Source organism: Psammomys obesus, unplaced genomic scaffold (assembly GCF_907164565.1).
Source record: "Psammomys obesus unplaced genomic scaffold, mPsaObe1.curated_primary_1811, whole genome shotgun sequence".
NCBI classification, from domain to species: Eukaryota; Metazoa; Chordata; class Mammalia; order Rodentia; family Muridae; genus Psammomys; species Psammomys obesus.
Window position 1 is genome coordinate 11,999,197 of NW_026586383.1, and position 21,152 is coordinate 12,020,348.

The following is a 21,152-nucleotide window of genomic DNA, read 5'->3' on the forward strand; positions in this document are numbered from 1 at the left end:
AGACTGATCGTCCCACAGGGTCCAGTATGACAAAAATAGCATTTCCTGTCCAGAAAAGAGGATGATTGGGAATTGGCTTACTGGAGACCGCAGGCTACCAGTCTGCTTGTGTATGCTTTACTGTGGAGCTCTGTACCCTTGCCTAGGCTTAAGCCTCCCAAGAGGCCTCGGGAGGGAAGGTGGCAGGCAGCCAAGTTGGGGCACAGGCTGGAAGGTGTTCCAGGCAGCTTCCATGCTTGGCCTGACAGAGCTGCATCTGTGCTCTCAGGTGGCAGAGGTTTAACAGAGGCCCCTTGTTGACCAGCCAGAGGTCAGTGTGAGAAACTGAATAGACTGGAGCTGGCAGCAACTCCTCTTCTGCTTGTAGTCCATGACTGCAGCTCTCTGGCCCGTGCCGGGAGGTGGGTGTCTGCTGTGTGGAAGAGACAGCTCTGCCCAAGTTCACAGTCAGAGAGCAGAGAAATAAAGGTGGGGGAAGGAAGAATGGAAATGGTACTTTGGGAGGTCTTTGCCTGCACTGAATGCTCAGGGTCAAGTATGTACCTTTAGTTCTCTCCCTTTTCTGGCCCAACTCTGGAGGTCATTTAGTGAAAGTTCATGTCTGATATTCTGTGTCCACTCTTAGCAGTCACAGCCTCCCACACCCACCCTCATCAGAGGAAAGTCTAAGAATTTGTGACTGTGGCTTTTTTGTTTGTTTGGTTGGTTGGTTTTCTTTTGGTTTTTGAGACAGGGTTTCTCTGTGTAAAGGTCATGGAACTTGCTTTTTTTGAGGCTGGCCCCAGACTCAGGTCTGCCTACCTCTGCCTCCTAAATGAGTACTGGGACTAAAGGCATATGCCACCATGCCCAGCTGTGATTGCGGTTTTTAAGGACCTTGTTTCCATGCAGCAAAATGTGTAGGATGGTATGTTTTTGACACTTGCACACTCCCAACAAGACAGAGAATTATTCTGTCCCTCAGAAAGTTACCTCTTGCCTTTTCCAAATTAGTGCCTATCCACAGGTAACCATTCATCACTTTTTATTTTAACATTATTTAAGAGTTAAGTTTTTAAAAATTACTTTAATTATATATGTGTGTCTGCATGTGGGTATTTGCACATGAGTACAGATGCTCAGGGAGGCTAGAGGCTAAACACACTGGATTCCCTGGACCTGGGGTGATAGGTAAGTGTGAGCTGCTTGATATGAGTGCTGGGAACTGACCTTGGGCCCTCTGAGAGAACAGTACATGCTCTTAACCATTGAGTCATCTCTCTAGCCCCCATCTGAGAGGTTTGTGTGTGTGCGGAAGCACACATACTACAGCATGCCCTTGGAAGGCACAGAACAGCTTTCAGGCTTCATTGCTCTCCTTCTATCATATGGGTTCCGGGGATCATGTTCAGGTGGTCAGCTGTATTAGTCAGGGTGCTAGAGAAGAACAGAGCTGGGAAGAATGAACCCTATCTTATCTATGGTTTATCTGTCTATCCGTCTATCTATCTTCTAGCTATCGATCATTATCGTCATCTATCCAGAGAGAGGACTTATTAGAATGGCTTACAGGCTGTGGTTCAGCTAGTCCAACAATGGTGTCTACCAATGGAAGGTCCAAGAATCCAGTAATTGTTCGGTCCATGAGGCTAGATGTGTCAGAAAGCACAAGGCAGGGTGAAGCAAAGCTAGCAGCTTATAAAATGTTTAGACAGAGAACTATTAGACTGGAGAGAGAGCAGTTTTGAATGTTTCCTGCTCTGGTAGAGGACCCAGGTGTGGATCCTAGCACCCGCATCAGGCGGCTTGCCAGGACCTGCAACTCCAGCTCCAGGGCAGTTCACCAACGTCCTCTTCTGAGCCAAGGCCACCTGACTCATACATCTACACACTACACACGTGATTAAAATAAATCTATAGACTAGTTGTTCTGCACCTGTGGGTCTCAGCCCGTTTGGGGACTGAACAGCCCTTTCACAGGAGTTGTATATTTACATTATGACTCATAACAGTAGCAAAATCACAGTTTTGAAGTAGCAAAGAAAATGATTTCATGGTTGGGGTCGCCATGAGGAGCTGTGTTAAAGGGCCTCAGCGTTAGGAAGGTTGGGAACTGCTGCCCTAGCAAAGAGACGTGCAGGTAGAGGAGAGTGGGCATTCAGAAACATGGGGTCAGCTTCTTGAAAGAGTCACACTCAGGTGTCTTTCTAGTTTAAATTGTTCAAAGGATCTAATTATAATACAGTTTAGAGATTAAGCAAAGCTTAAATTTGAGTAAAGTTTTAAAAAATAAATAAAGGTATATGAACTAGCTTACTTATTTCTCGGAAAGCATTTCCTTTTACAGGGCCAAGAATGGCTCGGTAGGTAATGGTGCTTGCTGTCTCCATGAACACCTGAGTTTTCTCCCTGGAATCCACATGGTAGAAGAAAACTGTCTACCGCAAGTTGTCCTCTGACCTCCACACGCAGCACCCATGCTGCGTAATCCGCATGTAAATGAGTGTAAAAAAGAAAATCCCCGTAAATGAAATCGAAAGGTGGCCTTAGGAGGTACTTTTAGGGATGAGAGTTAAATTAAGTGGCAGTTTAAATTCTGGCCCTAAGTGAACATAGTTCATATGTGTTTTTAGCATCCTTGTTTGAGATGTCTTCAGGGAAACAAGCACCATCACTATATGCCGTCTGAGCACACTATGCCAGAAACACAGACAAAGGCATCTGTCTTTCCACAAAGTGAGAATTCAGTAAGTAATAATGAACCCACAAGCTCTGGCCATTTTGTTTGTTAAAATTTGCCAAATGTCCTGCTTTCCCCAGTAGCTGGTACTGGCAAACACAGACTCTTTCATTCCTTTTTAAATTACTGATATTAACTCTCAGGTCATACATTTCATATCTTCGTGTAGTAATTCTCTCTCTCTCCCTCTTGCGTGCGTGTGTGTGTGTGTGTGTGTGTGTGTGTGTGTGTGTGGTGTAGTAGAGAGTGTCTACAAAAGGGTAAAGAGGCTGCATCAGAATTCAGTGTATTCAGTGGCTTCACTGGAGACAGGCAGAGCCAACACAGGTGCAGAGAGTTATTGCAAGGGTTAGGTAAGGTGTTAAATGAGCCCAGTTTGAGGGGTTCTGGAGACAGGCAGAGCTAAGCCACAGGGTTGCAGGGTTGAGCTGGCTTCAGAGGTAAGGTGTAGGATTTCAGGGACCATAGAGATGAGCTGCATCTGGGTGAATGGATGGAGAGACGACACTTTAAGTAGGCAGTGTCAGTGGTAGAGACTGAGCCGAACTGAAGCCCCTGAGTTCTCTCACCTGCCAGCCCCTTGACACCTCAGCTGGTCAGATGACAGGTCAGTGGATTGGTCGCTGCTGTTGTACTGTTAGATGTCCTTCTCTTTTGGGGTTCAGGTTCTCAGCTGGAATCCCATATTTGAAGTGGTTTTATCTCCTGATACAAGGAGGACAACTTTTTTTAAAAAGGATTTTATTTTAAAAATGTTCATGTATGTGGATATATAAGTGTTTGTCTGGGTGTATGGTGTGTGTGTGTGAGAGAGTGCCTAAGAAGGCTACAAGAGAGCATCAGATCCCCTGGACCTGGAGTTACAGGTGGTTGTGTGGTTCCTGATATGGGTGTGGGAGATGACTCAAGTCTTCTACCAGAGCAACAGGGTTCTGAACCACGGAGCCATCTTTGTATCCCCAGGGAGGCCTCTTTTACAAGTGTTTCTTTTCCTTTTTTCTCCATCCCTCTCTCCTTCCTCTTCTTCTCCCTCTCCCCCATCTGTGTGTGTGTGTGTGTGTTGGGGGTCACTCATGGCAGGTACCTGTGAAGGTCAGGAGATTATTTTGTAGAGTTGGTTCTCTCCTTCCACCTTTATGTGGATTCCGGGGGTGGAGCTCGGGTTGTCAGGCTTTCGTCATTGGCTTTCAAGTGCCTTTACCCACTGAGCCACTATGCTAGCTCCTTGACAGGTTTGGATTTTGTTTGCTATGTTTTTTTTTTTTTTTAGTGTTTTCTAACTGTGTGTGTGTGTTTCAGTGCCAAACTAGATAAACTAGACAAACATTGTGCCCCAGCGAAGCACATCTTCAGCTCCTATTTGTGTGCTTTCAAATGCCTTAACCCATAATGATCCTGTATCAGAGGGACCTGTTTGAGGGAACATGCTCTTCTACCCTTCAGAAGACTTTTAAGGATAAAAACCAGAGTTGGAAGCTTGTGAATAAAGTGATGGTTGGAAAAGTCATTTCCATCTGGTTTCTGAGATTTCCTGGGACTCATTTGAGTTCCCTCCCCCACTCCCATAGCCAGATCCCCGTTTATGCAAGTAACTTTGAACTCAGACTTTAGAGTACAGTGTCTGACACCCCCTGCCCCCAACAATGACTTTCTCTTTGGGTACCTAGGACTACTGTCAGGCAGACACTTTCATTGTTAGGAAGAGTCCCCCTGTCCAGCCAGCGGTCTTTCTAAAGCTCTGACAATCAGCAGTCAGATGCATCCTGTTAAAATCTGAAACAAGGTCCTCTACTGCCTTCAGCCCCACCCTCTTTCCTCCTGGGGCATTGGTGCCTGGGAACCCATCTCTGTTCCAGTTTCCTTCCTCTGGACAGGATTGCTTCTGCTCTTCCTGAAAGATGGCATGACATTCATGTCTGTGCATGGTACACAGCTCATTTACTCTACCAGTTTTAAGCTGGGCAGTCTTACTAAGCAAGATTTTCCTAGGAAAAAGATCCTTAATGATTTGCCCTGTATTCTACTCTAGGCTTTGTATAAAATTGATCTTAAAGTCTCATTTTGGGGCTGGGGAAATAAATGTCTCAGTGGTTGACGTGTTTGTCCCACAAGCAAGCATGAGGATTGGAGTTTGGTTTCCCACAACTCACATAAATTCTGGGGAGATGTGGCAGTCTGCCTTTAAATTCCAGCTTTGGAAGGTGGAGACAGGGAATCTCCAGAGCCAGACTGGCCATATTGGCGATCTCTGGGTTTGATGAGGGACTTTATCACAATGAATAAGGTGGAAGAAAGATGGAGTACGTACGGTTCTGGTATCAGCCGTGGCCCTCCACGTGCATGTTCACAGAAACTGGTCCGAGCAGCAGAACTATTTGTTCTAAGAAGCTTGGGAAGAGACCTGTGCTTGTCACTGCTCTCCCTCATAGCATTGCCCTCCTGAGTCTACTTCTGTTTCTCTAATTTTTTAAAGAATTTCTTTTATTTTAAGTTGTATTTGTGTTGAGGATCCAGAGGTCGACAGTGGCTCCCCCTGGCACAGGAGTTATGGGCAGTTATAAACTGCCAGATGTGGGTACTGGGAATGGAACTTTGGTCCTTTGCAAGAGCAGTACATGCTCTTAACCTGTGAGCTATCTCTCCAGCCTTGTTAGTATTGTTTTTATGAGCATATTGGATTTCTTTCCCCTTCAGGAAGAATTCACTGAAATTATTGGGTCATATAGTATGAGTTAAAAAAAAAAAGTAATGGGTCAGATTGTCCCCTAAAAATGTGATTTATCCTTTTGGTTCCCTTAGAAGAGTATGTGCAGAAATTCAAGGGGTTGCCAAGTAGCAGGCTGTCAGTGGGTTTAGTGGAAGAAGTGAGGTGGGGTGTCTTAAACTCCCTTTTCCTTTGGGGGGGGGGACATTAAGGCCAGAAGCTGGAGAGCAAGAACAAATTTACAGTGATTGGGAAATTGCCATCAGAACTTCCTTTCCCACTGAGTGAAGTGAGGCCTTTGCTAGCTTTGAGGCCATGTGTTTGGTGGCAGCTGAAGAAAGCAGGCTGGTGTAATGGCTGTAGCCCCAAGTGGCCTTAAGTACTTCCTTTGTGGGTTAGTGATGGCCTCACCAATTGACTCAGGAACTGCAGAGTTCATGGGAGAGGGTAGAAGCAGGGGCACCCAGAGAATCAGGCATTGTGTTGTCTGAATATTCAAGTCTCATTTTTCCTGTCTGGAAAAACTAAAACCAAACCAAAATAAGATCAAATATATGAACCTGTGGAGATCATTGCTATTCAAACCACCACAGCATCTTTGACTGGGGGCCCGGACTCTCACAGTAAAGTTCATAGCTGTGATATCCAGTGGCAGGAATAGAGAGTACAGCTCCAAGAGATTGCCCTTTCTCACTGCTCAAGGAGCTAAGGTGGGACAGGCTGGGAAGATGAACTGATGGCACCTCTAGTTTTTTTGTGGTTTTTTTTTTTTTTTTTGGGGGGGGGTTGTTGTTGTTGTTGAGTTCAGATCCTCAGCCGTAGGTCTCCTGATGGCATCAGAAGCCTTCACCTCACAGGTTGCCATCTGAGTTGGCCCTGAACTGAGCCAAAGGAACTTTTAGGGTCTGCTTAAGCCTTAAAGTGATGGACAGAGAGGAGGTAAGGATTCTGTTCTAACTGAACTTCTTCCTGGTAACTTTCACCTTTACACAGAATAGGGAAGATGCCAGGGCCAGAAATTGAATTTGTTTTTTCGGCTCTGGGAGTGTGGGAGATAATATCAATTTGAAGCAACTGCTTTCCCAAAGAATGTTGAAGAGGAGGCTGGGTTGAATCTGCATTTGATCTGTTCCCCTGTGTGACTAGCTTTTTGTTATTCTTCCTGGAACTGCTTGCAGGGGCTGAAAAGGCTCCCTACCATAAACCATATCTATAACCTTTTGTCCATTAAGTATTTAAGAAATACTTATTTTACTTTCTGCATATGTGCTTAATGTTTGTATACCACATGTATGCAAGAGTCCAAGGAGTTCAGAATAGGTATTAGGTCCTTTGGAACTGGAGTTACAGATGGATGTGAGCTGCTCTGTGGGTACTGGAAGCCATACCCAGGTCTTCTGCAAGAGCAGTATAGTGCTCTTAACTGCTGAGCTATCTTTCCAGCCCCAGTAATGCAATTATTTATTTTATGTGTATTGGCATGCATACAATAACCAGGAGGCCAGAAGAGGGCGTTGCATTTTCTGTAACTTAAGTTCCAGAGAAATGACTCAGAGACAGCTACATCACCAAAGCCCACCTCATCATGGGTGACAGCTCTCAAAGCTGGGAATGTGGAGCATACTGTACAGCCTGCATGCAGCCCAGCAGAGACTGGAACATCAGACTGGATTGATCTTTGGCCTAAAACAGCTCAAAATAGAAAGAAAGAAAGAAAGAAAGAAAGAAAGAAAGAAAGAAAGAAAGAAAGGAAGAAAGAAAGAAAGAAAGAAAGAAAGAAAGAAAGAAAGAAAGCATAGGAACCAAAGGTTTTCCTGAGACTCGGGCACAACAGTAGTTGCTAGAAAAATGCAGCTGAGGCCACAGTGAGGTTCCACCATACTCCTGTTAGAACAGGTAGCATTACAAGTTAACTGTGCCAAGTGCTGGCATGTATGTGGAGAAACTAAGTCTCCTAAACTGCTGGTGGAATGTCAGATGACCTTCCTTCTTCAGAAGACAGTAGGGCATTTGATGGAGTACTTGCCTAGCATGGAGGATGTCCTGAGAAGCCCTGGGTTCCATCCCCAGCACACATGTGTATTCTCAGTATGTGATGGTGAAAGGACCAGGCTTGACCCTTCCCCCCAAAAGTCATCAGTCTCAAGAACTAGGCCATAGGTCACCAATTCCAGGAATAAGAAAGCCATAAAATTCCCTACCTAAGGAATAGCCTGGAGGTAACCACAGAATGGGAAGGTATCTTTTCTCAGGGTAGGCATCTGTGCTGGGCAGCCCACCAACCTAACATTCCTGAGGTCTATAGATACCTTGCTCAGTGTTAGTTATGTTAGTTGGCAATCACTTTATAACAAGCCTGCTCTTGCTGAATATCATCCAATTGTGTGACTGCGAAGCTGGGAATTCTGGGTTCTTGCTCAACCCCCAAATAAAAACCCTGCCATGTAGCTGCTCAGGGCTCTCCTCTCTGATCTACTGCATTGGTGACGAAGGGGAGACTGAGCTTAAGCCTGAATAAAGCTCTTTGCTCTTGCATACGTGGTTCAGCTCCTGGTGGTCCTTGGGGACCTTAAGATCTGGGCACAACACCTGGACAGTGGAAGCAGGAGGTCCGAAGAGTCAAAGTTATTCTTGGGTATTTGGACAGTTTGAGGCTTGCCTGGGTCATGCGAGACCTTGTGAGTTTTTTGTTTTGTTTTGTTTGTTTTTGAGACAGGGTTTCTCTGTATAGCCTTGGCTGGCCTGGAACTCACTCGCTCTGTAGACAAGGCTGGCCTTGAACTCAGAGATCCACCTGTCTCTGCCTCCCAAGTGATGGGAAAGGGTTACTCCACTACTGCTTAGCTGAGATCCTGGTTTGTTTGTTTAAAAAAAAGAAATGGTTGGATAGCTTCATAGGAAGTTAACCATACACCAGCTGTGATACCCACCCATTCCACTTCTAGGACTTTACTCCAGGAAAAAAGAAGTGTATGTCTATGCAGAAATTCATACGCAGACATTGATAACGGCAGTGCGTTAGAGCCCTCAAGTGGAAACATCTTTATGATTGGATGAGTGGGCAATTGCAGTGTAGTCTGTTTCTACTGTGAATACTCAAAAATAGGAACAAACTATTGATATCCACCAGGACAAGAGTAAATCCCAAAATAATTATGCTGTGACAGAAGCCAGATAAAGAGGTATAGTCCAGGTCTGCTTATATAAACTCATGACATAAACTAATCTGTGATGATAATAAACAGATCCGTGATAATAAACAGATCCGTGGAAGGGAATGCGAGAGTGGATTACAAAGGAAAAGTAGGACGTGGGATTTGCTAGGGTAGCTGGTATTCTTGCTTTTTTCGTTGTGCGGATTATGTAGGTGTTTATCATTGTCGACATATATCAGTTCATACCTTTAAATGTAGATGACTAGGTGGCAAGATGCTCAGTGAGTAACAGCAGGTACTGCTAAGTCTGCTGACCTAACACTCTGTCCCTAAAACTCACATGATGAAGGTAGAGAACAGACTTCCAAAGTTCTTTTCTGACTTCCAAATGCGAACCATGCTCTGCACACACATAAACACAAATGCACACATACAGAATAAATGTGTAGACAATTCGCTGAATGTCGCACCTCACAAAAGCTGTTCTTACACACCTGCACACCTCGCACTCAGGAGGCTGACAGGAGTTTTGCTAAGAGCTTGAGGTTAGCTCAGGCTGTAGAGTGAGATTTTGTCTCAAAAAGCAAGAATACATTAGTAAATTAACCAGTCTCTCAGTTTGGTGAATGGATTAAAGGGCAGCTAGTTTGCGGGAGGGGGGAAGCACCCATTTTTCCCTCTCTTTATGCCTCACTTATTTTCCTCTTGACTCAGTGATAGCTGTTGACATTTTCTTTCTTTTGGGGTATTTGTTCAAATCTTGTGGCCTCAGGATTGTGTCTGAAGAAAGTCAACAGCTTTTTCTTTTCCTCTTGGATTGAGTGGATTGAGGCCACTTTGTAAGACCTCATGCAGGACCCAGTAAGGTTGGGGAGCCCCTTTGCCCACTGTGGGAGAACAGTTTCCCCCAGGGTAGGCTGAATCCAGTCACCTTTGCTCTTCATCCCATTGCAGCATCTGGAAAGCCTGACTCCAAGTGATAGAGAAGTGTTTATATTGAACAAGTGCTGTCTAGACTACCGGGCGAAGGGACAGGGCACAGGACTGCAATCATTTGCAGAAGGATACATTTTTATGGGAGGGAACATGTGGCTGAGGTGTGGGCATGGGGGGCAACAAGACAAAATGGGAAGGTCGCACAGAGACAAGATGGGCCCATTTGTTGTCTTGCAGACCTACTAGTAGTATAACTTTTCCAGACTTTGGCTTGCAGGGGGCGGGAAGACAGTAGGGCCTCTTTTATGAAGGTCTGCATGATAGGCACATGTTTCCCAGAGATGAGCTATGGCTCACTTTTTTTCCTCCTACCTTTTCTCTCCAAGAGGAACTTTTCTATCCATTTACCACTCAGCACCCACACCAAACATCTGTCCTGCTGATACAGCTTCTCATGCAATGTTCCTTACTCCATGAGCAACAGTTTGAACATGGAGCTTTCCTACTTGCTTTTTGTCTGTGCTTGGCTGTCCACATGGTAAGGAACAATGCTTGCAGCCCAAGGAAATGAATTCAAGATCTGAAAGGGAGACAGGAGGCTGGAGGCAGTAGGTAACAGGCCTCAGATAAGGAAGAACTAGGAGAGAACATTGGCAGGATTCAGAGAGTGGGGAAGGCTTGTTCCCTGGGTAGTCCTGGGAGGCTGGTGGCCATGAGGTTCCTTTTGGAGATGCCATCCATCTTTGCCCTAATCCTTATGGCAAGGCTTGATGGCTCTCTGGCCTTTCTCCCCGAGCCTTAAGGAGAGGCGTTCGCCTCTCGGGTGTCGGCTGGCAGGTGCATGTAATGTGCAGGGTGTGTATGTGTGTTTGTCTTTGCCTGCGTGGTTGACTTGGGGACATTTTATAAAGAGTGTAGTACCTAAGACCTTCTTAGTGGTGATTGCTTTGCCAATTTAAAATCAGCTGTGGCTGGGCAGAGTGGCACATGCTTTTTATCCCAGCATGTATGAATTAGAGGCAGGCAGATTTCTATGAATTCAAGACCAACCTGGTCCACATAGTGAGTTCCAGGACAATGCGCTACATAGAAAGACCCTGTCTTGAGAAGGGGTTAAAAAAAAGGAACTCTGAGGCAGAGGCAAGTGGATCTCTTCAAGTTCTTCAAGATCTCTAAATTCAAGGTCAGCCTGGTCTACATAGCAAGTTCCAGGATAGCCAGGGGCTACATAGAGAGACTTTATCTCAACAAATCATCAATCAATCAATTAATAAGAAAAAATAGGAACTCTGAAACAATGCAATAAGTTGGTTACTTGCTTGAGTACAGAAAATCTCCAAAACATATACAAATAATTTATATAAAATTAAAATTCTAGCCAAGCATGCTGACACATACCTGTAATCCTAGCACTCAGGAGACTGAGGTAGGAGAATTGTTATATATTTGTGTGTGTATATATATATATATATATACATACATATATATATGACATATACATGCCATTGTGAGTTATATAAACAGTTCTAGGCAAGGCTGGGTTACAGAGTAAGACCTTGTCTCAATATGTTTACGCATATTCAGATACTTTTGAGATTAGATCCTCTCAGCTATGTTATAGTCATAGTTTGGTTAGGATTTGGTTTTCTGAATCGTGGGAGCCTTTGAAAGCTCTGGGCAGGTGTGGGGTCAGTGTGTGTGTATGTGGGGTATTGATGGTAGCTGTTTTTTCACTTGTAAGGACTGAGACTGAAAAATTTGTAGATGTGGTATTGTGGTATGGGAGGGTGTTCTGCTTTGCTCATTGGCATTTTCATGACTTTTTAATCCCAGTTCTCTCCTGACTTGTGGTGTTTTCTTGCCTTTTAGGAGCCTGTGTGAAGTGCAGCAAAGGGGTGTTTGGAGCTGGCCAGGCCTGTCAGGCCATGGGGGACCTCTACCACGATGCATGCTTCACCTGTGCAGCCTGCAGTAAGTGTGCAGCACTGGGGGTGGAAAGAGGGACCGAACCGAGAAGGAAGGCTGCAGGGATGGAGCCTCACGCTTCCTACATCCTAGACAGTTGCGCTACCGTGGAGTCACACTCCAGCTGGAGTATCGGTTAGAGCAAGCGTGCTTAACCCCCAGCAAAGGCTAATGAGGTGAGGTGACTTATCTCTAAATACTTAAGAGAATCATGGTAAGTTGAGTGGTTTCAAAGTCATCCTTAACAACATTAGGGAAGAGATGCTCAGTGCCCTGTCCGTTATCTCCCCTACTTTGGGGGCCACACAAGTAGAGACCGATAATCAGTTACTATTCCTAGTGTGAGTTGATGGGTTGAACTGATGGCAGCTGCTCATTGTGGAGTCTGTCAGACATGATGTTTGCATGTCTGACTCAGTTGTGGATTATGTTGATGGTCTCTGCTGAAGAATAATATAGAGGAGGTTTTGTAAAAGTTCCTCTCTCCTTCCTCCCTTTTTTCTGCCCTTCCTTCCTGTTTTGAAAGTTATCTCTTAGCTTGAGCCCTGGTGGCACATATAATCCCAGAATTCAGCACTTGGGGTGGCGGGAGGGGGGTGGATCTCAGTTCAGCCAGTCTGGTCTACAGAGTGAGTTCTAAGACAGCCAGGGCTACACAGAGAAACCTTGACTCAGAGGTGGGGGGAGGTGGAGAGGGAGGGAAAGAAGGAGGGAGGGAAGAAGTCATCTCTTTACTGGGTCATAATGCCACACAAAAAACACTTTCTGTCACTCTGTCTTAATTCCCATAAGGAGCCTTCCTGTCAACTCAGCCTTATCTGTGCATATATTCTACTCCGTGAGTGTGATCATTGGTTCCGGGCAGTTTGGCAAAGTGAGCCAACTCTGTTGAAGTGGACGGTGGCAAGACACTGATGTGTCACCATCTTTGCATGTGAATGATGAGAGCATAACATAAGTGTCAGAGAAAAGTAAGGAACAGCATGTAGATAGCATATATATGAGATATATATGTTAGGCAGAGTTTCATTGGTGGGGCTGAAGAGATGGCTTATAGTAACCCAGTGGCTACTTTCAGAGAAGGACGTGGGTTTCTTCCCCAACACCTACAGTGGCTCACAACTGTCTGCAACTCCAGCTCCAGGGAATCTGACGCCTCCTCTGGCCTCCATAGGGACCAGGAGTGTACATGGTGCATAGACGTACATGCAGGCAAACACCCATACATGCAGAAAAAAATGAAATCATAAAATACTTTTTGAAATGTCATTGGTGGCAGGGAGACACAGCCCAGGACTGCAGCCACAGCCCTAGGGACTTCCCACTCAGATAAAGCCAGGGCCTTGACCACATAAAAGGAAATTTAAGATGGATCAATGTGAAGTAAAGTTAGTGAATTTATTAAGCAGAGATGAAGATTAGTACATGCTTCAAGTTAAAGCATGATGGAGAGGGAAAAAAAGGGGGAGGGAGGGAAGGAAGAATATAGCCTAAATGTTAGAGTACTTGCCTAGCATGTATTGAAGTCCTGGGTTCAATTCCCAGTACCAAATAAATCAAGCATGATGGTGAACAGCCGTAAACCTAACATGCAGAGCCAGAGGTCAGGGTCCCCTTTGCTGCATAGCAAGTTCAAGGATAACCTGAGCAATGTGTGCAAAATAAAAATTATCTTTGATCTTTGGCTCTTACAACTGTTTTTCTTTTATTTTTGAGGTTATAATATAATTAAATCATTTTTCCTTTCCTCCAAATAATTTCCGCCAAATACTTCAATATACTCCTCCTTGCCTTCTTTCAAATTGATGTCTTTTTTTTTCACTAAATGTTGTTACCTAGGTGTGTGGGTGTGAGAGTGTATTTCTAAATACAGCCTTCTGCAGCCTGGAGGAAGTTGCTTGTATGTTTGTTTTGAGGACTGACATTTGCCAATTAGTATGCTCCTCTCTGGGAAGATTAACAGTTCTTAATATTTGCTCTGTTTACCAGGAGAAAGGAAAGATGTACCAAGGAGAGACTTTTTTTTCCTTTAAAAACAAAAATCTCAGGCAGTCGTTTGAACTGGGAAAGCTGTTGGCAGGTGGAAGCCTACTGGTGATTATGGGACCCGCCGTAACAAAGTGCCATGGACCAAGTGGCTGGTGAACAGCTGCCTGGCTGTTCACAGGGAGGCCCTGGACAGCACCGGCAGAGTTAGTGTTTGAGGGGGCCTGCTTCCTGGTTCATAGATGGTCTTTCTGAAATCCTCACAGAAGGGGGATGGAAGCTCTCAGAAAGGGACTTCTCTGAGTGGTCCTAGAGCCCTGGCCTATTTCACAAGACTGTCTCCCAATACCTGACCTTTAGTATGAACACTTTGGAGCTTGGCATCTCATCATAAGAATATTAGGGAAACACAGACATTCAGTCCTGTGTAGATGCATCAACCATTTTTACCTGTGATTGTGCGAAGAGCATCTATTCCTTAATGAACTATTTAGACTGCCTCAAATGGTAGAACACAGACACTTATGGACTAAGGTGGAACCGGGGCTCTTTTATGTTTTGAATATAACTTTCATTATATTTTGGCTTGAGGGCCTTTTTCCTCTAAGGCCAGAGTCATTGTTGACAAAATTTGGGTTTTGAGGCTGGAGCTCCCCAATTGCTTTATAGTAAGATGGCAGACCTCTATCATTCTTAGGTGCCTTTATTACCTTTGGCCTCAGCAAAGTCCCCTTTAGCAAGAAGGCAACCCTTTAGCAGATGTTGCCTTTCCACCTGGGACATTTAGAACTGTGAACTGAATAACCTTTTATTCTTTATAACTACTCAGACTGTGCTATTTAGTGATAGCATAGAAAACAGACTAAACTGAAAAGAGTATGTCATATGTGCCACCTTGCTGGGTCCTTATCCTAACGTTGAAGGAATGACACATGCAGAAGAACTTGGAGGACACTGAGGAACAATCTCACACTGTGGCCAAGGAGGTCAGTGGACACTCTATTCTGGTCATTGGCCAGAAGGCCTCATATCTCTGTAAAAATGAGAGGATGGAAGCAAGCTCCCTCTCACCTCCTTTGTGTTTAGGAAGCTACATACAAGGCATTCCACCAAGACTAAGGCAGACCTTTGTCTCTCTAGGTATGGGCATGATGAGGGATTCCCATGCATAGACTTGCACATTCACCCAGGCCTTGATGAATAGCTGTGTTTATTTTTAGTAATGAGAACCACAAAGACCAAGTTAAAGACAGAATAAACCTATTGCTTTAGACTTGTAGTGCGTCTGTCTCCACTTTGGTGTTCCCCTTCAGTTTTTATCCAAATCTGTACACTTTATAGTTGTGACCAGAATATAATCATGGTGCATCCTCTTATTTAGCAGCTATAATTGCACCAGTACTCACATCATAACCCCTCTTAGTTACTCCACAGTCTATGGTATTCAGCTCCTTCTGGCTTATGAGTTATTAAATGTTTCGTTCAGTTTTTTCCTTCTACTGAGCTGTTTCCTTGGAGTTTCTTCCCATAAGTAGGCTTTCTGGGAGTGGAAATGTAAGCTTTGGGTTGTTTTTGTTTCTTGATGAGCTCCTCAGCCCTTGAGTGTTTGGTTGCCATAGAGACATGTGCCATGGTCTTACTTTTTCGCCTAATGTCCTACGAACCTGTGGTGGCTATGGCCCCAACAGGAGGCTTTTAGGAAGCTATTGGAAAAAACAGGAGCTCCTCGGCAATGCTGGCTTACACTATCAAGAAACTTGGCTAAGCATTCTTCTCTGGTGGAAGTGGGTTTAGAATGAGAAGGAAGGAGTGTGCTGACTCATGGGGGTTTTGTGGAGTTTCTTTTGGCACTTTCTAGGACAGGCTAAAAGGGAGAAAGTTGGCAAGGCCTTATATAATCCCAGGCAGTTTGTGTCAGGAAAAGTAAGACTTTTGTTGTTGTCTGGGTCAGAATGTATGTGTGCATCTGCGGGAATAGATGTGGAGGCCAGGGGGAAACTGTGGGTATTGTCTATCAGGAGCTTTTGATTTTCTTCTTTTATTATATTTCTTTTGTATGGTTGAGTGAATTCAACAGTACACTTGTAGACTTGGTTTTCTTGTAGACTTGGTTCTATTATACAATTTGTAGAGTTGGGTCTCTTGTAGAGTTAGTTCTCTTGTAGTGTTGGTTCTATTGTAGACTTGGTTCTCTTATACAACTCGGAGAGTTATATGATAACTTAGAGAGTTGGCTCTCTCTCTCTTTTCTACCATGTGCCTCCTGAAGGTCAAACTCAAGCTATCAGATGTGGTGACCAGCATTGTTTGCCCACTGAGCCATTTTTTGGTCCATCTACCTTGTCTTTTGAGACGAGATTTCTCATTAGCCCATTGGATTGTCTGTCCCCAACTTCCCAGCAGTGGGATTATAACACACTCGACAATGCCTGTTTTTTTGTTTGTTTGTTTTGTTTTTTAATGTGGATTTAGAGACCAGGTCTTCAGGTTTACACAGCAAGTACTTTCCCAATTTAATATCTCCCCAGCCCAAGCAGGTTCTAGTCAGCCATTTTGTTTTCCTTATCAAGTCTCAATCTGCCTCTGGGATCCAGAACCCTTTTCCTTGACTTTATTCATGACCTTACCAACCCAGCTTTGGAAACACTCATATATTCTGAATGAATGGAACTTGAACCAACAAATTTGTGGCAAGCCTGCTCTCTCAATAGAGGCACTGTAATACTCCAGGTAATTCTGAGATGTTACATCTAGCTTACCATGGGTGAGATGCTCCAAGTGCCTCACTAAGTCCTTATTATGATCCAGGGAGTTCTGCTATTGCTCTCATTTTACAACCCAGCCTGGTATGTTGAGTCTGTCATCCCAAACAGCTTGATTCAGAATCTTGTGGATCCTCAGCCCTTCCTCATCACCCCTGAGCTCAACTCCCTTTACTGAGAGAGTATACTAGCCAGAGGAGGGAGCTGGTACTGAGTGGCCATCTTGCCTTGATGGTCAAGCTGCTGAGTTGGGCAGGGCCTTGTGATAACAGGCTTGGTGTGCAGACCCTCTCAAGTGAGTGTGGAAGGTAACCTAGACTAGTGGTATTCAAGAGGGAGAACCTCTTCCTGTAGGAAAGAGAAGGACTCATTTCCAATGGTGGTTTGAACTTTGTGGCCTTTGAGTTCCCAGCTGTCCCAGAATTCTTCACTGTGTTCAACACCTAGGTGTGAGTTGGGTGAGTTAGCTAGATCTGAGAACACTGAAGGTCAAGAATGTGAGAAAGGAAGGAGATGAAACAGTAAGGGAGTGGGCCAGAAAGAACCCAAACCAGGCTGGAGCTGGGCAGAGAATGTATAGGTCAGGAAACCCAAGAGAGGTGGCCAGAACATGGTGTGTGTTCAGAGTCCCTATGCTCCTTTCAAGGTTACACTAAGCTAGATGACCATGCATGGTTTCCCAGGCTAGACTAAGATGTCCCAGGGACCATGAAGTCCTCAACTAGGAGAGGTCATCAGATTCTTCATGCTTGTTACATGCCAAGCCTGGGAAATGCATCCAGGAGGTATGCTTGGTGTGACCCCCCTTACTGCTGCATCCTCATTCGAAGCGCCTCTTGTTGCACAGTTGTGTGGAAATTGTCATCTTTTCCCTGTCAGCACCTTAGGTACCCCCGTGTCTCATCTGCCTCTCCAGCTTTAAGGGGAGCCTGTCATGTCTCAGCTGTCACACCAGGTGCTGGGGTTCTACTCTTAGGTGTCCTTGGCTCTCTCAGTTGTCCAAACTGTCCTTTTCCCTCTGTCTCTAAGATGTCCTCTTAAATATTTGTTCTCCCTCTGGCTCCCCCTCCCCTTTCTTGGTCCTTCACTAACATCTCTGCACCTGCTGGTGGTGATGTCTGTCTCATTACCACTGTTGTAATGTGTATCACCATGAAGCCCTCACTCCATCTTCTCATGCCTGTCTGTTGCCTTCCAGCCATCATGTCACACAATAGGACCTGGGGCCTCAATGTGAGCGGGGAGTTAGAAAATGATCAAGTCCACAGTTTGTCTTGTTTACTCCTTATGGCATTTGTGGTCCTGACCTTTGTGAGTGGCTTTCAGCCTCAAGGAGCCTGTTAGAGCAGAGGCTTCCTTGCTTCCTGCAGAGATGGGTCTTGACACATGGCCCAGGGCTCACACCCATGGCCAGCATCCTGAGGGCTCACCAAAGGCTGCTGGAATCTTGGTCTGTGTTCCTGGAGTTGACCTTACTTATCCCTCTGTCTTGTGGCTTTCCAGCCCTCGGGCTCCTCCTCCTCTCTAGACCTACACTGTTCACAGCAGCAGCCACTGGCCACACATATGCTAAGGTGACTGAGGTACTAAATATTTCATTTTACTTAATTAATCAAACTCAAATTATGACATGTAGCTAGTGGCTACTGTTTGAACAGTGCATGTGAAACCTTGGATTTTGCATCTTTTCTAATCAGAGTTTATTCATTAGTGATAAATTATCAGTAAAATTTATTTTTGTGTTTTCTATGTCACAAATTTAGTATAGTCACATTGTATAAAACAAAAAATGACTGTGGATACACTCACATGTAGCTCAGTACCAGGAAAACATCAACTCACCTGTACTGTGGAGACAGTTTCCTACTGATGTGATCTGTGTTTGCTTTTATGCCCATTTTTTCCACTTAGAACATCCCTCGTCTTTTCCCTCTTGCATCGTCATCAACCACCTGCTACACAAGATTCTGTTGTTTATGACGTTGGTGAGCCCTTGGTTTGCTTTTTGGCAGATTAAAAAGTCGAGGGGGAGAGATCACCATGTGTACTCCAAACAACAGGAGGGACGAGGGTGGGTGTGGGCCCTGAGGCACAGTTTTCAGGAGCAAGACATGCTTTCAGGTCTCTGAACAGCCTGGGAGTCTGACCAATACAACTCCTGGACAGAGGCCATAGGCTTCCTGGTGGCCAGAGCAAAGCCACCCCACATCAGCGACAACACTCCCTGCAGCAGACGTTGCCGGGCCGTCTACTGCGTGGACCCTGAGAGGGAGTAGAGACCACCAGAGAAGTAGTGGGGTATAAGTGGTCTCCTCAGGTAGGTTTCTCTAAGCAGACGTATAGCCTAACAGGGTCTGGTACAATGCTAGGCTTCCCGGTCTGCCAGGATCCCTACTTCTGTCATTTTCTAGAAATGTGCTAAGGAGTCCAGAGGCAAGATGACTCCAGAGGAGGCCTGAATGTTTCTACTTTCCACCTTCTTGTCCCGGGCCAGGTGAGCTTTCAAGGCCAGGGAGACTATGAAGTGCAAGTAAGATCTGCTCATTTTAGCCTCGTGGATGTTATTGATTTGTCAGAGGCATCATGGCTCACATTTGTTATCCTACCACTCAGAAGGCTGAGGCAAAAGGAGTGAGAGTCCCAGGCTAGCTGAGCTAGAGTGACACGCTGTCTCTAACAATAGCAGCAACCAAATGAGTATTTCTTCCTGTTCTACTTTGTGTTTAGCAGTACACTGTAAGAGCTAACCTCTTCTGGAAAAAGCTGTTTATCAATCCCCCAGTCACAGGTGGTCACCAGGTCCTCGGAATATACTCATTCAGCCTAGAGCTCCACTAACTTTGTTTCATTTTTAGAGACAGGGTCTTCCTACTCTTAGCCCAGCCTGGGCTTGAATTGAGTGCTGTGTAAATCTGCCCTTGACGTTGTGGCAATCCTGCTGTCTCAGCCTCCTGAATGCTGGGATAATAGACCACATTATTACACACCACACTTGTCCTGGAACTGAATTGTTTTTCTCCCGTGGAGTTGCAGTTAACAAGCAGTGGTGAGGTGCCTAGCTCCTTATGTGGGTTCTGGGATCTGAATTCTGGTCCTCATGATTGTGCAGTTGCTGGCTTTAACCACTAGACCATGTCTTTGACTCAGAACTGAACTTTTTTATTTGCTTGTTTTTTTGTTTTGTTTTTTTGTTTTTTGTTTTGTTTTGTTTTGTTTTGAGACAGGATTTCTCTGTGTAGCATTGACTGTCCTGGACTTGCTTTGTAGACCAGGCTGCCCTTGAACTCACAGATATCCGCCTGCCTCTGCCTCCCTGAGTGCTGGGATTAAAGGTGTGCACCACCATGCCCAGCTCAGAACTGAACTTTTACTATTACTTTGTTTTAATTACATTTATATGTGAATAGTCTCATGGGCCTGTTAGCCACTGTGGACAACACAGACATAAACTAATCTAGATGACTGCTAATTTTTACTTCCTTTAATGGTAAACTCATCTCCTTGCTGGGAAACCTTTGCATTTTTACCCATCAAGAAAACGTTTGTAGTGAAGTTAGCCAATAGCCAACTACTTTTTTTAGAATTTTTTTCTCTCATTCCTATTTCTAGAAGAGAGGATGCTGTTACTTGTCAGATAAAATGGCCTTTTTGTGCCCCCTCAGTGCTGCCCCTTCACGTATCCACTGTTTTTCTCTATTGAGGTACTCTGAAGGCTAGTGTGAAATATCTATGCTCTACATTTTCAGGAAATGGTTTTGAATGGCTTTCCTGAACATTTATCAGTGGACATTTATAAACCATGTGGTAATAGAAACATTAAGAACATCTTTGACTGTATTCCCCAACTCAGGGAGAATGTTATTTGGTACATAGCTAGTGTTCATACCTCCAGCTGTGGCCAACCTGGGGGATTCCTCTTATGGAAACTTTTTTTTTCCTTTTAAGACAGGGTTTTATGTAGCCCAAGCTGACCTAAAACTTTTGAAGTAGAGAGACTGGTCTTGAACTCCTGAGTTTCCTGTTTCTGCCTCCTAAGTGCGTGGAATGTAGGAATGCATCTTCTTACCTAGCTGGAAAACAGGAGATTCCAAGTCTAGAATTCTAAAGTTACAGCACTGACTCCTATCCGGATGTATGTGTGCTTGATGCTTGTCATCCAGGGCTATGATTTGACCACACTGCATTGCACCAGATGAAATCCTGGTTCAGAGACAAGGCCAGAGGCATTCTCTGGCCCACTGGTTTTCAGTGATCCCCGAATAAGTCCCTCATTGGTAGATGGAACTTACTAGGAGCATGGGTTATCAGCATCTTTGCATCCATACTCGAACCAGGAACTCGGGGATGGGCCAGCACTAACAGATCCACAGGTGGTGGTATGTGGGTGCGGAGAGTTGTATGTATATGTGTTGCTCCGGCCAGCGGAGCTAAGGTTATTCGCGGGTTAAAAGAGAATCCAAACCTGTGAAAAGATGGGCGAGAAAGAGAAACCAGTCCAAGCAAACAGGTGCTTGTCAAGGACTAACTTTACTGAGCAGAATCAGCTTTTATAAAGGGTTCAGGATAAGGAAGGAGGGTGGAATCTGTGGAAAATTACAGATTCTTCTCGGCCAGGGGCCTGAAACATCTTGTGATAAGCCATGGTTCTGTGAGCACATCTCTGCTGTTGCCAAGCAGTATGTTTACCGCAGGTAAGGGAACGGGCAAGTTGAGGCAGGTTGGTGAGTTTCTACAGGTGGTCTCTGACATCTCCAAGCAGTATGTTTACTGCAGGTAAGGGAACAGGCAAATTGAGGCAAGTTGGTAAGCTTCCACAGGTGGTCTCTGAAGTTGGCGAGTTCCCTCAGGTGGTCCCTGACAATGTGTGTTTACAGGTGTGACTCCATAAAGGACATTTGATGGCCTTACTGTTGTGCTCTGCCTGA

The 21,152-nt window shown here is 44.9% G+C and overlaps 1 protein-coding gene across 1 annotated transcript in view; it reads left to right on the top strand.

The window, feature by feature from the left end:
• The window catches only part of Limd1 (LIM domain containing 1), a 55,040-nt gene that overhangs the window by 12,961 nt on the left and 20,927 nt on the right, over window positions 1-21,152 (top strand). Inside the window, exon 2 of the mRNA XM_055601675.1 lies at window positions 11,384-11,485. Coding sequence (XP_055457650.1) covers window positions 11,384-11,485 — 102 coding nt within the window. The remainder of the gene's footprint in view (window positions 1-11,383; window positions 11,486-21,152) is intronic.